Source organism: Dipodomys spectabilis, unplaced genomic scaffold, assembly GCF_019054845.1.
Source record: "Dipodomys spectabilis isolate Male_0828 unplaced genomic scaffold, ASM1905484v1 ptg000098l, whole genome shotgun sequence".
NCBI lineage: Eukaryota > Metazoa > Chordata > Mammalia > Rodentia > Heteromyidae > Dipodomys > Dipodomys spectabilis.
Window position 1 is genome coordinate 18,559,295 of NW_024870775.1, and position 16,722 is coordinate 18,576,016.

General features: G+C 35.2%; 1 protein-coding gene across 5 annotated transcripts in view; it reads left to right on the forward strand.

Moving 5' to 3' along the window:
- The window catches only part of Ric1 (RIC1 homolog, RAB6A GEF complex partner 1), a 99,302-nt gene that overhangs the window by 58,704 nt on the left and 23,876 nt on the right, over nt 1-16,722 (forward strand). For 4 of the 5 annotated variants that reach the window (XM_042686928.1, XM_042686927.1, XM_042686930.1 and 1 more), the window contains exons 10-17: nt 548-596; nt 3,748-3,900; nt 5,642-5,842; nt 11,510-11,548; nt 11,826-11,936; nt 13,314-13,403; nt 14,697-14,857; nt 15,895-16,033. In XM_042686928.1, the coding sequence (XP_042542862.1) occupies nt 548-596; nt 3,748-3,900; nt 5,642-5,842; nt 11,510-11,548; nt 11,826-11,936; nt 13,314-13,403; nt 14,697-14,857; nt 15,895-16,033 (943 nt within the window). The remainder of the gene's footprint in view (nt 1-547; nt 597-3,747; nt 3,901-5,641; nt 5,843-11,509; nt 11,549-11,825; nt 11,937-13,313; nt 13,404-14,696; nt 14,858-15,894; nt 16,034-16,722) is intronic. The other variant, XM_042686931.1, reaches the window with a different exon arrangement.

Sequence of the window (16,722 nt, forward strand, 5' to 3'; positions counted from 1 at the left end):
CAAAGTAGTTTGTAAGGTTCAGAAATAATTTTTCCAGACTATATTGGTTCTTCAAATATCTACCCTTTTAACTGACAATTCAATAACAATGTACTTTCCCAGATTGGTAAACAGATTGATTTATATTTATTTATTTATATCGTATATATGACCTTTTATTAAGATTTAAGGCTAACTCAGACATGCTTCTGCCTTTAAGTAGCTAGTTCAATAATAGAGCAATGTACATAAATAACAAGTAGAAATTTAAAAGCTCTATTATAGGTTTCATTTAGATTTACCTGTAGGTTTATATCACTGCCCCATCATATACTACCCTAGATGGCTTCTATAATCTTCCCAAACTATGTGATGCTGTTAAGTACACCAGTACTTTCAATGATAATAACCAGTATTTTTTGTAACTTTGTGCACTGTTATATATTTTTAAGGAGAAAAAATATGTATGTCTAAGGAGAAAAATTAATTGGATTTTTTTAAGTTGAAGCTAAATATTATGTGCTTTGTACATAATTGGAATACTGTCAAATTTTCTATTCTGTTTCAGTTACAGATCTGATGGTACCAAAAAAGATCCCCTTAAGATCAACTCTATGGTAAATATTTTAAAAATTAGCTCTAGGCACTCACAGTAGCTCATGACTGTAATCCTAGCTATTTAGGAGGCCAAGATCTGAGGATCAAGGGTTGAAGCCAGCCTGAGCAGAAAAAACCCTGTGAGGCTCTCATAACCAATTAACCACTCAAAAACCGAAAGTGGTGCTGTGACTCAAAGTGGTAGAGCACTATCTTTGAGCCAAAAAGCTCAGGGCCGGTGTTTAAGCCCCACAACTAACAAAAACAAAAATTGGCACAGACTAAAAAATCCTTACATCTGTCTTTCTTTTCCCTCTGACATTGGTCTAAGGATTTTGGTTCAAAGCCAGTCTGGGCAGGAATATCTGTGAGACAACTACCGGAAACGCCAGAAGTGGAGGTGTGGCTCAAGTGGTAGAGAGCTAGTCTTTAGCAAGTAAACCTCAGAGACAGCACCTGAGCCCTGAGTTCAAGCCTCAGGATGGTAAAAAAAAAAAAAAGCCATTTTAGTTTCAACAGATTCTTCCTTATATAATTCTTACTTTGGTGAGAAGTGTCTTTTTGTATTAGTATATAGTAATTGTACAAAAGAGTTTCACCATAGAATTATACATGAAGATCAGATGAGGCCATTCTGTTGTTCTCCCATTTTCCTGAGTTGTTCCCCACTCCCCACTTTTTTTGTTTTAAGACAATGTTTTGGGATATAACGCCTGTTCGCTTTATAATCCAGATTCACTTGCCTTAGCCTATCAGTAAACCACCATGCCTTGCCTGCAAAGGTGTTGCTTTGTTATGCATTTGGGAGGCTTCCAGAATTTTCAGCATTTAAATATGTTTAGATATGTTCAGTAAGCCTCTTGTCATCTTTGTGGAAACAACTCTTCAGATGAGGTCCTTCTTATTTCAGAGCATACTTCCTTTGTGTGACTCATTGATACACATTCCTCATGGCGTTCTGTCTTTCAACATAAAGTGAAGTAAATTGGACATTATTCCTGGAAGGATATTACTTAAACATATTTTGAAAATTTTTTTTTGTCAGTTGTGGGGCTTGAACTCTAGGGCTTGGGCGCTATTCCTCAGCTCTTCAGCTCAAGGTGAGTGCTCTAATGCTTGAGCCACAGTACACTTCTGGTTTTCTAGTGGTTTTATTGGAGATAAGAGTCTCATGGACTTTCCTGCCGGGGCTGGCTTTGAACCATGATCCTCAGATCTCAGCCTCCTGACTAGCTAGGATTACAGGTGTGAGCCACTGGCGCCTGGTTGAAAATTTTTTATAGATGTACACAAAAGACCTTTATAGTAACTGTTGTTATTTACCTATATTCCAGAGTTTTGAGGCAAAAAATGAAATATAACCTCTACCTTGAAAAAAAAATTCAGGGCTGGGAATGTGGCCTATGGTAGAATGCTTACCTAGCATGCATGAAGCCCTGGGTTCGATTCCTCAGTACCACATAAACAGAAAAAGCTGCAAATGGCACTGTGGCTCAAGTGGTAGAATGCTAGCCTTGAACAAAAGAAGCTCAGGGACAGTGCCTAGGCCCTGAGTTCAAGCCAACAGACTGGCCAAAAAAAAAACCAAAAAACGTTATGTAGCCCAGGTTGACCTCGAACTTCTAATGTTTTTGCCTCAGCTTCCCCAAGTTCTGGGATTACAGTTATGTACCACTGCTCCTGGCTTAGAACCATTATCATTACATAAAACATTTTCTTACTATAGGCCCTTGAGGTTGCCATCCTGATAAAAAGTGACTATGAGGTTTCATCCCTCTTTTCTTTGTTTTACAAAGAAAGACATTTTCTGATACTGGCTTTTGCTAGGAGTTAGAACCACTGTGGGTTACTTTTGGTAACTTGCCTCCATGACTTAAAATTAAGTTTCAGCTTTAGCTGGTGTTTCTGTAACTGATATTTAGTGTTTCTGAATGGCATGTAACAGCCAGTGTTATGAGCCTTTTTCAGCCACAAACTAAAAATTGATTTTGCTTGTGCAAGTTTATCCTTGGGGAATGGTTAAACTTGTTTTAGATTTAAAAAAATTTTAGAGGTCATGAAACCTAATCCATTTCCATTTTCTTGGCTCACAGATTGGAAATTGCTAATCTAAAAAAAAAAAAAAATACTCTCATAGGACCAGGTGTGGTCCTGACATCCCAATTACTTGGGAGGCGAACTTGGGAATCTTAGGGTTAAGTTAGCTTAGGGAAAAAATTAGCAGGACCCACTATCAACAAACAAATCAGCCACGGAGATTCACTTCTGTAATCTCAACTGCAAGAATATCATAGGTAAGGTCTGAAAAGTAACTTAAACAAAAAAAGGATGGGGGGGAGGGGGGAGGCTGGGAAGGAATGTGAAGGGTAAACCAAAGGAGGAGGCTGCAATGCTTGGTAAGAAATGTACGCATTATCCTGCCCATGTAATTGTAACCCCTCTGTACAGTATGTTCACAAATAAAATAAAATTAAATTAAAAAAAAAGAAAAAAAAAAAAAAAGGAGGTGCTAGAGGCATGACTCAAGTAATAAAAATAAGTCCTATCAAGCACAAGGCCCTGAATTTAAACTCTACTGGGGGAAAAAAAGGAATCAGAAAACTATCCAAACTAAATTAACTTGGAGAAATTTATTTGGACCTTTTAATTTTACAGAGGAAGAAACTTATACCTTAAGACACCAGATAGCTTGGTTAAAGTCATATAAGAAGAAGCCACGCTGGAATATAAACTATCTTACATTCTTTGCTCTATTCAAAACCATATCTGTTGTAGGTACTTCTGTGCTAAACTTCTGCTGATAAACCTGGGTTGTTTTCAATAAGAAATTTCTTTGTACTTAAGAGATTGGTAAAGTAAATTGATGGAGAAGTTACAGAAAACAGTTGATGGTTCTGGGGTAGGATTCTGAACTTTAAGCTAAGAATAGTACTTGGCATTTTCATTTTCTAGATAGAGGATATTGATTGGGGGTTTTCTCTGGAGATAGCTAAGATATACTAGAAGAAGTGATTTTTTTCTGCATGGTTTCTCACAGTTTTGTCAACCTTCAGAAGTCAATAATGTCATTGATTAGTTCAGATACTGTTTCTGTTATTAACTAAAAGTAGAAGGGGGTAGTAAGAATATTTTATTGTCTTAACTTCTTTTCTCCCTTCTCCTCCCTCCAAGAGCTGGGGTGCAGAAGGCTATCACCTATGGGTAATCAGCGGATTTACTTCTCAACCCACTGACATTGATGCTGACATCAGGAATATCATTAAACAGCCTAGCATTCTGCTGTTTCAGTTTATCAAGAGTGTACTTACTGTAAACCCTTGTATGGTAGGTGCTCTATTTCTGTAATGTCATTCATGTTAGAACTTCAGACATTTCTTTATGGCTATGGATATTTAATGCCCTCCCCAAATTAGCATGCTGCTTTTATGTATTTTTTTAAAATGTGATGTAAGTATATGCTACAGTATTATTTCTAAACATGCTTTGGGTTCCTTTGATTTTTTTTTTTTAAAAACAAAATAGGGCTGCAAGCAACATTTATGTGTTAAATAGCTTGAATAATTTAGTCTTTATCTGAATGGGATTTCCTAAAGTGTGTTCTATTAAACACTAGTCATAAGAAATATTGGTAGCAGTTCTATAGTATAGGAAAAAAAAAGTTTTGAAGCTGGGAATGGCAGTATGTGCCCATTATCTCAGCACTCAGAAAGCTGAATCAGGAAGATCAGAATTCAATGCCATCCTGAGCTAAAATGTGAGATTTTGAAGAAGAATCTTAAGTCTTTAAATTAAACTGTAGAGATTTGTTTATTCTAAAATCCACAATCTCAGATGTGCTCATGTCTATCATGGAAAGCTAGGAATTAATATAAAAAGCAATGTTTCCCATGCTCACTCAGCCAACAACTTTGAGGAACACCTTGAAGAAGAACTGTGTCTAGGAACCTGCTGTGGGAAACATTGCCCCAAAATAATGCCTGGTGCTTATACAGCTGTAATACTATATGGTAATTACTGTTGTAATATTACTGTTGTAAAGTAATAGTATGATTATGGTAATGTAGGTTGTATGTTAGGGTTACATATCTCAATGCCTATTATCAGTGCCTTTTTGAAAGATGCTGTAATAAGTTAATTATAATTTACAACCTATTGAAAAATAATGTAAAAATAACCTGGATCTGAGATACTATTACTACACTAGAAAATTAAGGATTTCTAGAAAAACAAAAATAGTTTTTTGTTGTTTGTTGTTGTTATTGTTTTCTGGCCTTCTCCATCCCAAATAATAACTTTAACGTGCCCTTGAGTTTTATGTCAGAACAGTATTTGGACTAAAATGGGAAGAGGTAGGTTGCCTCTCTGACTTAAATGTTAATTAAGAATCTCCCTACCTTCTCATTGAAAACCAGGGTATAAAACCTAAAGGCAGGAACTGTCTTATTTGTCTGAATATTCTTACCATCTTACATAGTTCTTGACACTAGCCAGGCATTTACTAAAGGATTGGTCACATTTTCTGTACCCAAACTACATACTTAAATCCTACTTTCTTCTTCCCCCATGCTTTAGAGATCGTCTAGCATTCAACTATCCCTGTTTTTAATCTACTTTCTTTTTGCCATGTGGGTACATGGCATATACACAGACATATCTTTGACACAATGTTTTCTTACCATTGATGTGTGCTTTTTGGGAAACTAATTTTAAATTAGAAACAATAAGTTATAATTCAGTTTTCAGTGTAAGATTTTTTTGTTTTGGATTAATGAAAAGATACTGCTATAACAACTGTAAATCTGAGCATGTTTACAATTATGTATGGTAAAACACTTTAGCAAAAACTATATTTATGCTGAGAAACAATCACTAAGATATAACCTATTCTTTGAAAGAGTGCTGAGATTATCTAGTCTTTGTCTTCTGTGAAGAAAATCAGCATTGATACATGGTCCATTTTCTGTAATAAAACTAAGTCAGCATATTACTTAGTTTCCCTGCCTAAGGTTCTTACTTGTATTTGATTTTTATCCTTTTTCTTTCTTCTTCCTCTTTCCCTGTCTAGAGTAACCAAGAGCAGGTATTGCTTCAGGGAGAGGATCGCTTATACTTGAACTGTGGTGAGGCATCACAAGCCCAGAACCCCAAGAGTTCTTCACACTCCCAGCTGAAGCCCAGCAGAGAAAAGAGCCCATTTACAGATGGAGGTTTTGAGTCTCAGGGTTTAAGCACTTTACTTGGACATCGACATTGGCATGTTGTACAGGTAAGTGTTCACTTACCAATTACTAGTGATCTATTTCTTGGTAAGATATCATTTGGAACAGATTTTTCTAAGTACTTTGCCTGTTCAGGAAACAGAATTTTTAACTATTACATTTCTTTTACACTTTTCTGTGCTTTTATCTTTTTTTCTTTCCATTTGATACAGAATATACTTTAATCAGTATTAAATCCAATAGGATCAGTAAGTAGAAATTTGTTTTGTCCCCTCATTGAAAATTTCAGTTGCCTATTTTGTTTTGTTTTGTTTTATTTTTATTTGTGCCAATCCTGGGGTTTAAACTTGGGGCCTGAGCACTCTTACTGAGTTTTTTTTTTTTCCTCAGAGCTAGTTGCTCAGTTATTCTACCACTTGAGCCACAGCTCCACTTCCAGCTTTTAATGGATATAAGAATCTTACAGACATTTCCTGCCAGGGCTGGCTTCAAACCATGATCCTTAGATCTCAGCCTCCTGAGTAGATAGTGTATCATCACTAGTGCCTAGCTGAGCCTCCTTTTTTGTTTAATCTAGTTCTATGCATTCACAGAGGTAAAAGTGTAACCATTGCATAGGGAGTGGTAATTTTGATTAGTACCTTGTGCAGCTGTCCTCATTAATTGGGTCACATTAATGTTAATCACCTGACAGTGTACCCAAATCATTCTAGAACTTGGTTGTTAATAACTATTTTTTAAAAGAACTCGCAGGGTTTTTTTTGTTTTTTAAGTCCTGAATGATTTGTTTTCCCCTTTGGAACCAAAATATATTAGCTCCTACTCTTGATTTACTTACTTGTGGTCACTTTCTTTTCTTATCTGTGTGTGTGTGTACATGCGCACGAGTGTGTGTTGGTTTTTGTTTGCTTGGCCTAATCTGACCTTGAACTCACTATGTGGTCCACACTGGCCTCAGACTTCTGATTCTCCTTCAGTCTCCCCAAATACTAAGATTATATGTGTGTTCCACCCATCCAATTTCTTTTAGGTCTATTTAGTTTCTATTTTTATAATCCTTTGCCAGCTTCTCTCTGTGCTTATACATCTAGTTTACCTCAGATTATTTTTAGTTGATTTTGGGTAGAGCTAATATGAGACAGAAAAATGGTCATCCAGTAAAGGGTTGAAGGAGAACTATCTCCTGCATTGACATGTGGTAAACAGTAAAATGTATAGCTTACATTAATAAATTCATAGAATCAAAAATGTACATACCATTTTATAATTAGTAACAATTTTTAAATAAAACTGCATCAGCTACTTCCTTGACTAAAATTTTCCACTGCTCCCTTCTCTCCTATAGCCATTTCTCTGCTATTTTCATTTTCCCATACTTTGAACTATTCATTCTACACTGACCTAGCATCAATGCCAGTTCTGCCTAGCCAGGTCTGTGTTACCAGAGAGCCAAGTAGAGCAGAGGATCAAAGAAGGTAGGTCTGGAACTCAAAAATCCATCAGGCAATAACAATATTGAATTTCCTTCCAGTTCAAAAATTCAGTGATTCTTAGCCATTTATGAAGGACTCCAAAACAGTAGCATACAACACTTTTAGGATCCTAGACACGTATTAGCAAGATTCTTCTATGATTCTGTTTATTAAATAGCAAGAGATATTTAGAAAGATGAACTTTTAAAATATGAGTTTGCTTAGGTTTTTCAGTTTCCTTAAAAATAATGCCACAATTATACTCCCAACGCAATTAAATTACTATAGATTCATAGAATTTTTAGAGCTGGAAGGACCTTAGTGGTCATATAGTCCAATTGGATTTTATACATGAGGAAACTGAGGCACAGGAAAGTTTAATGTTACTTGTCTAGTACCACACAAGAGAGTAGTGGCAGACCTAGCTTTACTGTGATCGCTTTAAAGTAACAAGTTTAGTGAATTTTAAAATATAGGTACTAAGTGTTGAAACATATAATATACTACCAACCCTGAGCTAAAACTTAGAATCATCCCATTTGACCATGTTTTTACTTGGAGTTGCCCGTACAGAGTGGTAGTCTCTCAGCGGTGGTCTTTACAGGGATCTATAAAATACAAGCTTTTCAGCCAGCAATGACTTTACAAGAATATAGGTGCCTAGTTTAATTCCCCTTTCAATAACAGAGCCTCTTTTCTAGGATCAAACCACATCCTTCATCAAAGGTGTTTTTTTTATGTTACTTATACTTTGTATGCTTATTGTATAGCTTAAATTTCATCAAATAAGCTTCAGCATACTCTGCTGCTCTTTCTCTTCCTCATCTATAGTGCTGTGTGTTTGTTTGTTTAAACCTTCTATCTTCTAGCTTCTAGATTAGAAGAAGATTCTGTGTCAGTGAGTTTTTTTTTTTAGCTAAAACAAAACATATACACAGTTAACCGGCAGAATAAACAAGATTATTAACTGGCAGTATAAATAACGTCTTTATTTTTATTCTTTTAATTTAGTTTTTCTAATTACAAATTTAGAAAGTAATGGAATACAGTGTGAGATTGTTGTTTTTTTTTTTTAATTTAAAGCCTAGTTTTAGACTGTGTTACTATTTGGACCACCTTTTATTTTAACCTTTTTTCATGTCGTGTAAATTACATTAATATCCAAAAAGTTCATTAATCATTATTGTCTCGCTTTGAAGGTATTGGTTATATAATCTGGTTCTTTTTGAAAAGAATAATCTTCACAAAATGTCAGAGATAAAAACCTACAATGTATCAGGGACTATGTTAGTGGTGTCAACAGTTTGTTGTTGTTTTTTTTAAGGTTATTTCATTCTTCAGGTTCTTTTTTTTTTTTAGTCAGTAATGGGGCTTGGACTCTGGGCCTGGGTGCTGTTTCTGAGCTCTTCAGCTCAAGGCCAGTGCTCTACCACTTGAGCACTTGAGCCACTTGAGCCACAGCACCACTTCCAGTTTTCTGATGTTTTATTGGAGATAAGAGTCTCAGGGACTTTCCTTGCCCAGGCTGGCTTTGAACTGCCATCTTCAGTTCTCAGCCTCCCAAGTAGCTAGGATTATGGCAGGCGTGAGTCACTGGCACCTAGCTTGTCAGTTTTTTTTAATTTGACACAGATAAATCTAAGAAGATAGTTTTCTTACAGACAAGAAGTCAAGTTTCTTTTGCAGAATTACTTTTAAAAGATGGTAGGTTCAATGTAATAGAAACTGGCAAATCCTTTAGTAAGAAGGATGGAGATTCTTTTTGTACCTTTTCTACTGATGTGGCATGACTTATGTGCCCTGAGTGTGCACTTATGAGTTTCTTGTTATTTTTAGCTGCCTGTTTCCTTCTACCATTTTCTCTCTTAAGATTGGGTAGTTAGTTCAAAGTTCAGATGATACATGTACCAATAAAGGTGATACCAAGAAAAATATAAGATTTTTGTTTTGTATTTTATAACATCTTCAGACATAAAACATGAATCTAAACATGAAAAATAACACTGAATGTTAAACCTTACATCTTGAGTTTTGAACATAAATATACCACTTGTAATTTATAATACTTTATAGACTTTGGCAGTTTAATTTTCTCCTGCAGATATTCATTACAGTGTGATCATGTGAAAAGATTTCACTTTGCTTCCCATGCTTCAACTATGTTGAAACCCATTTTTGTAGTGAGCTTCTAGCTCCTACATTATCTGTCCAGCTGTTTTATAAGTACTAATGATGTTAGGATTGCTTTTTAGGTATCACAGATTTGCGGGGTGGTGGCAGTTATATGTAGATATATCTGTTAAATCCTTTATGTGAACTATTGTTATTTTTCTTTTCTCTTTTTTCTGGTGCTATTCTTAGGGTTTGAACTCAGGGTCTGGGCTATCAGGTTTTTGAGTTGTGTTTGTTTGTTGGTGGTGGTGGTTTTGGTTTGGGTTGTTTTTTGCTTTTGCTTTTTTTTTTCTTTTACTCAAGGCTAACATTCTTAACACTTAAGCCACAGTTCTACTCCTGGCTTTTTGGTGATTAATTGGAGATAAAAATCTCACACACTTGGGCTGGGAAGGTGGCTCAGTGGTAGAGTGCTAGCCTTGCATGCATGAGGGCCTAGGTTCGATTCCTCAGCACCACATAAGTAGAAAAAGCTGGAAGTGGCGCTGTGGCTCAAGTGGTAGAGTGCTAGTCTTGAGCTGAAGAGCTTAGGGACAGTGCCCAGGCCCAGAGTTAAGGCCTCACAACCGACAAAAAAAAAAATCTCACAGACTTTATTGCCCAACTGACTGTTAGTTGGAATCCTCAGATCTCAGACTCCTAAGTATCTAGGATTATAGGCATGAACCACCAGTGCTCAGCTATTGTTATATCTTAATTTACAAAAAAAAAATCCACTTATAGCCTAGTAGAGAATTGCTTTTAACTTTCAGTCATTACCATTTTACCTTTATTCTAAACTAATTTTGCCTGTCATGGTGAATTTTATTAATTGGCCTGAAAAGTTTAGCAGGTTTGTTAAAATGTAAGTTACTCATTCTTTAAACATCTATCATGAGACTGTTGTCTCTAATTCTATAGGCTAGGCTTCTTTGAACAAGCTTTGTGAGTAAGAACTTTCTAATGTACTAAAAACTATTAATTTAGTTTGATTTTAACTTACTAGATGTCTGAATTAATTTTATCATGGATAATACAGAGGTTTTTAACATATTATTTTTACTTGATTCTTCACAGACAGTTGGCAAACAACGTAAATGATTTTGTTATGCTTTTGGTTTGGCATTTTTTTTTAATGACCATTTTTCTTGAGTAAAAGTAAAATAAATTTGAATAAATTAAGGCATTTCTAATTCCAGGAATGGAAGATTCTCTTTGTTCTAGTCTGTTAATTTATACTCCATTGCTACCCAGTGCTTAATAAAACTTTTAATAGGCTAATACAGAGATCCGAGTCTATATAGCTAAAATTTGTGAAGTCTAGTACTCTAAGCTTAAAAGTTCTGTTCGTGCAATACAAAGACACCTGTACAAAGATGGAAGAGACATAGGAAAAATCAGACCCACTAGTATTGCAGATTATAGATGAGTAGAGAAGGAAGGAGTAGTTTAAATATATAGCCATATATGTTTATGGATACTTTTTTAAAAAAATAAAAGCATATCAGTGGTTGTTGCTAAGCAACTTAATGTCAGTTTGTACTTCATATGTTTTTATGTTTTAAGTTTTTTTCTGCTTATGTGGTGCTAAGGAATTGAACCCAGGGCCTCATGTATGAAAGGCAAGCACTCTACCATGGAGCCACCTTCCAATCCCCCTATGTTTTAACTTTGTAAGCATTATTTATCAGAAAAATATACAGGTAATAAAGATATTTCTGTTTAAAACCAAAATTGTTTCTAAGGCTATAATTTATTAGATAAGGTTTTCCAGAGATCTCTGCAAACCCAAACTGTTCATTTATATAATTCATAACTGCTATCATGTCTGCTTTTCTAAAAGAAAAAAAAAAGTCTTGCTAGTTTGTGTTTATTTTGTTTAATATTACAAGCATGAAAAAAAGAGGAAGGCCTGATGTGAGATTCGAAGTACTGTCTCATAGATAAATGTAAATTCCAAGCGCTCTTCTAATAAGCCATTAGTTGAGAAAACCCTATAGAAGCCGAGTCTCATATTGTGATAAGTTAATGCTTTAATTTTATAAGTTTAATTTCATAAGTCTTACAAAATTGATGTGTTATTTTCTGTAGATTTCCAGTACCTATCTAGAAAGCAATTGGCCTATACGGGTGAGTTATTTTATTGATGTTGTTGCAGTTCATACTGGGAATTGAGAGACCTTCACTGTGTGTATTGATAAGAGTAAAATATTAAGTCTTTGTATTATCATATTTAATTTTGTATAAAGTATTACTATAAATATTTGTATTTTTAAATTTAGCATTTTGTATTTAATTCACTTTGAAAGTATTTAGTTAATCGTCTATTCATCTTATATTAATAAGCACTTTATACCTAAAAAATGTGCACATTTAACAAGGAAAAGTTATTAATTTTTTTTTATAGTTTTCAGCTATTGATAAACTTGGACAGAACATTGCTGTGGTTGGCAAGTTTGGTTTCGCACATTACTCTTTACTCACCAAAAAATGGAAACTTTTTGGAAACATTACTCAGGTTAGTCTTTTTGAAATAAAATCCAATTTCACAATTATAAGCTAATATGAAGTGACTATAGAGTAAGTCATTGTTTTACTTTAAAGAGAAACACAAATACTGGGAATTGATATTGGATAATATCGATAAGGCATTTTGATAAAGTACTTGATATTTTCACAAAGGATCTTTTGTTGAAATAGGTGGTTTTTAATATTTCTTAAGATGGGTAAAAATTCTTTAGCTTGAAGAGTTAATGTCTTCAAGGTTGTAGGTGACATTTTTTATCAGGTATGATAAAATTTGAAGTCATTCACTGTGATGTGATATGAACGTACATATACATACAAGTAGACTTTTTCTCAAATGAGAGGAAAAGAGAACATATAATAGGTGCCTTGTGTGTACTAGGCACTTGGATGTGCTTTTACATATATCCCTACATTCATCTTCACAACAATGCAGTGAGGATTTGGCCATTCCTTACCATTTGATAAAAAAGAAATTAGAATTCAGTTACTAATCTGATTAACAATAAAGTAAAAATTTAAACCATGATCTTTTGGATAAGAGAATAATAACAGTATCTGGCACTCAGTTGTTTTTTTTTTTTAATCTTTAGTTGTACAAAGGGATTACCATTCAGCATGTCAGTTTATAAGTACAGTAAATGCATCTGGATTGATATCACACCTTTTTACTCTTCCTCTTTCCCCCAACCCTACCTCTTCCTTCAGTTCCATTATTTTGAGTGATGTATTTAGTTACTTACAGAAATACTTGTCTGGGGCTGGGAAGGTGGCTCAGTCGTAGAGTGCTTGCCTTGCATGCATGAGACCCTGGGTTTGATTCCTCAGCACCACATAAGAAAAAAGAAAAAAGCCAGAAGTGGCACTATGGCTCAAGTGGTATGCTGCCTTGAGCTGAAGAGCTGAGGGACAGCACCCAGACCCAGAGTTCAGGCCCCATGACCGAACCCCCCCACCCCCAAAAAAAAGAAAACTCAGAAATACTTGTCATTTTTAATTAAAAAAATTTTTTTTGCTGTTATTCTGGCCCCATACCTGAACTCAGGGATTTGGGTTATTGGTTGGTGTTTTTACCTCCAGTCTGGCATTTTGTTGGTTAATAGAGTCTTAGACTTTCCGACTGGTCTAGCTCTGAAACAGTATTCTCAGATCTAAAGTTACAGGTGTGAGCCACTTTACCCAGCTTAGAAATGTCTAAAAATGGGATATGAAATATTATTAATAAAGCTGTTAGAGTAATCATTTAAGAGAGAGACTAAAGCAGAAAGAAATATGAGCTTTTATGTCTGCTTAAGAATATTTTAAACTACATTCTTATAATTTCTGGTAAGATAATTAAGGTTGTTATGTTTTTTAATTTTCTTTTAAGGAGCAAAATATGATTGTGACTGGTGGCTTAGCATGGTGGAATGATTTTATGGTCCTTGCTTGTTATAACATAAGTGATCGCCAGGAAGAGGTAAGTTTTATTTTCCTCTAAGAAATAATTGCTTAATTGCTTTTTATATTTTAAAGCTAAATAATTTGTTGAAAACTGAACAAAACATTTTATTTATTTATTTAATTTTTTGGGGGGGGAGGGAGTCCGGTCGTGGGGCCTGAACTCTGGGCCTGGGCGCTGTCCCTCAGTTCTTCAACTCAAGGCTAGCGCTCTACTACTTGAGCCACAGCACCACTTCCGGCTTTTTTTTCTTTTTGCTTATGTGGTGCTGAGGAATCGAACCCAGGGTCTCAGGCATGCAAGGCAAGCGCTCTATCACTGAGCCACCTTCCCAGTCCAACATTTTATTTTATTTTTTTTTGTCGGTCGTGGGGTTGAACTCTGGGCCTGGGCGCTGTCCCTCAGCTCTTCAACTCAAGGCGAGTACTCTACCACTTGAGCTACAGCACCACTTCTGGTTTTCTGGTGGTTTATTGGAGATAGGAGTCTCACGGTCTCTCCTGCCCGGCTGGCTTTGAACCGCGATCCTCAGTGAGCCACCAGCGCCCGGTGCAACATTTTATTTTTTAATCAGTTCTTTAGCTTATTTTAGTCATTACTGTTTCTTTTCTTTTTGAATTTTTTTTGTAAAGTAACAATTTGAACTTATTAAATCTTTTCTATCCTAGCACTCTGGAGTTAGAGATTAGCCTTAGCTACATAGTGAGAGCTTGTCTATAAAAACAAAAAAAAAACGGCTAGTCTCATATGAAGTGTAAATATGTTAGTCTAAAAGGAATGTCTCATAGGTTTGTTTGGGGGGGGCAGGCAGGGAGTGTGTGTGTGTGTGTGTGTGTGTGTTTTGTGTTTGTGCACACGTGTGAGTGCGTGTGCACGCATACATGCGTGCATATGTGCATGCTGTCCTGGGGCTTGAACTTAGGGCCTGGAAATTGGGTCCTGAATTGTTTTAAAAGCTCAAGGCTAGTGCTGTACTACTTGAGCTTATAGCCCCACTTTCAGCTTTTTGGTGGTTAATTGGAGATGAGTCTCATGGATTTCCCTTCTTGGGCTGGCTTTGAACCACAATCCTCAGATCTCAGCTTTCTGAGTAGCTAGGATTGTGGCATGAGTCACCAGTGCTTGTACATCTCTTAGTTTTGATAACCATATTTTGCTTATGTGTAAAAATGAACATAGCCTGCCAAAATACAATTACTTGGATGTTAAGGATAAATCTATAGATTAAAAAAATAAATAGCATGACTATAGTATTTAGATATCCCTGGTTAACCATCTTGTTTTTAGGATTGCCATTTTTGTCTTTTTCAGCTCAGAGTATACTTACGAACATCCAATCTGGACAATGCTTTTGCTCATGTCACCAAGGCACAAGCAGAAACATTACTGCTTAGTGTCTTCCGGGACATGGTAATAGTATTTAGAGCAGACTGTTCAATTTGCCTTTACAGTATTGAAAGAAAATCTGATGGGTAAGTTATAGAATATATCACATTTGTACCTATTTATCATATTTCCTTTTTTAAAATTTTCTTAAAACATTTCCTATACCTTTATATTTAGTTTCAATATAAGGAATTTTTTGTTTGTTTTCTATTATCTTTAAAGTAGTTACAATGGAGTTACATTCAGCTAATCAGTTTATAATACAGTACATGGAAATGCATTGAATTTTATGACTATATTCCCCCCTTCCTCTCTTCATATGTCTACCCATAAGGAGTTTTATTAGTATAATTGTATAGTAGCTATGAAAGAAAGAAATAGCCTGCAGTAATATCTGCAGCTTATTTCTCTCTGGGTTCATTTGATGGAGAGGGGAAAGTTATGACTGAATAAACAATTATGTATATTTTTGACATCCTTAAGACTAATTAGTATCCTAGTATTCTAGACACTTGGAGAAATTTGAAGTGGTTCCATAGCTTAAGGCTTTAAGAGACATGTCCTCGGCAGAGTCACGTTTCCACTGCCCTTGATGGCTATAGTCTGGAGCAGGGCAAAGGTCCTACTATATGTGGCCTTATATTCTTCTTGGTACTTAGTCATCTTGGAGCATTTAGAACTATACCTTTTGAGTTTTATTTTGTTTTGCGAGGTGTTTGTTTAATTGTACTGAAGTATGTCTTTGCTGAAGTAGCACAATTATTGGGAAGTATCCTAGAGGTGAAAATTAAAACACATGTCCACCCTAGGTGTTTAAATCTTCATCCTTCCACAACCCCTTAAATATATCTGTTCTTGTAACTTCTTCCCTGGATTTTTTTTTTTTCCTTCGCTCAATGTCATTATTTTGCTTCTTATTCTGATATGTGGTTTTTGGAATTTTCAACATTGCTAATTCATATTGGAGACTATTTAGAGATCAGAGGATAATAGTAAAAGATATTTGGTTATTGCATACTCATGAAATCTATCATGCCTCTATATTAGTAGCACAAAAGAAAAGAAAAAATGCAACCTTGTTAACATTATTATTGACCTATGAGGATTTCTTTTGTTTTTATAGTTCAAATACTACTGCTGGTATTCAGGTTCTTCAGGAGGTCTCCATGTCACGCTACATTCCTCATCCTTTCCTTGTAGTATCTGTCACTCTGACATCAGTGAGTACAGAGAATGGAATCACCTTGAAAATGCCACAACAGGTACCATACCACTATCAGAGCTCTTTGGAATTTACATCTCAGTCTTCAGTGTTTTGAGTTAATATTAGGAACTATTTATTTAACATCTAAATACTATCTAAAAATGTACCTTATATGATGCTATCCTGAGTTTTAGTGGCCAACTAAACAATGGATTCTGTTCAACATTAAGTTATATGAATAATTAATTGTTTTTCTGTATACCAAAAAGTATAGATTATCAAGACCAAATACCACAAACTAGATGTAATTTGAACAGTTAAGTGATTTCTGTACCACTAAATTGCAATATAGAGAAAAAAAAAAGGAGAATTTCAGGCACAGAGCACAGTGAGGCCCACAGACAAGAGGGCACATGACACACAAAAGGAATTAGCAAACGTTTAGAGCAACTAAACACATGGAGTGTGAAAGTGTGAATCTTACATATGATATTAGTAACTTTAGTCTTTGAATTTAAAATTAGAGTGATTAAAGTTGGATATTATTAGAGCTAAGCTTATAATGTTTATTCTATGAGGAGGAAAATAAACTGAAATGGAACAAAACTGCATCAAGGGAGAACAGCTGGGAGGCCATCGTAAGGATTAGTGAATGGTGTTAGGGGAGATGGGAATGAATTTAGAATATCGAAGACTCCATAATTAGTTAAAGTATTATTCCATAGTTTCTGATTGAAGTAATCTAGT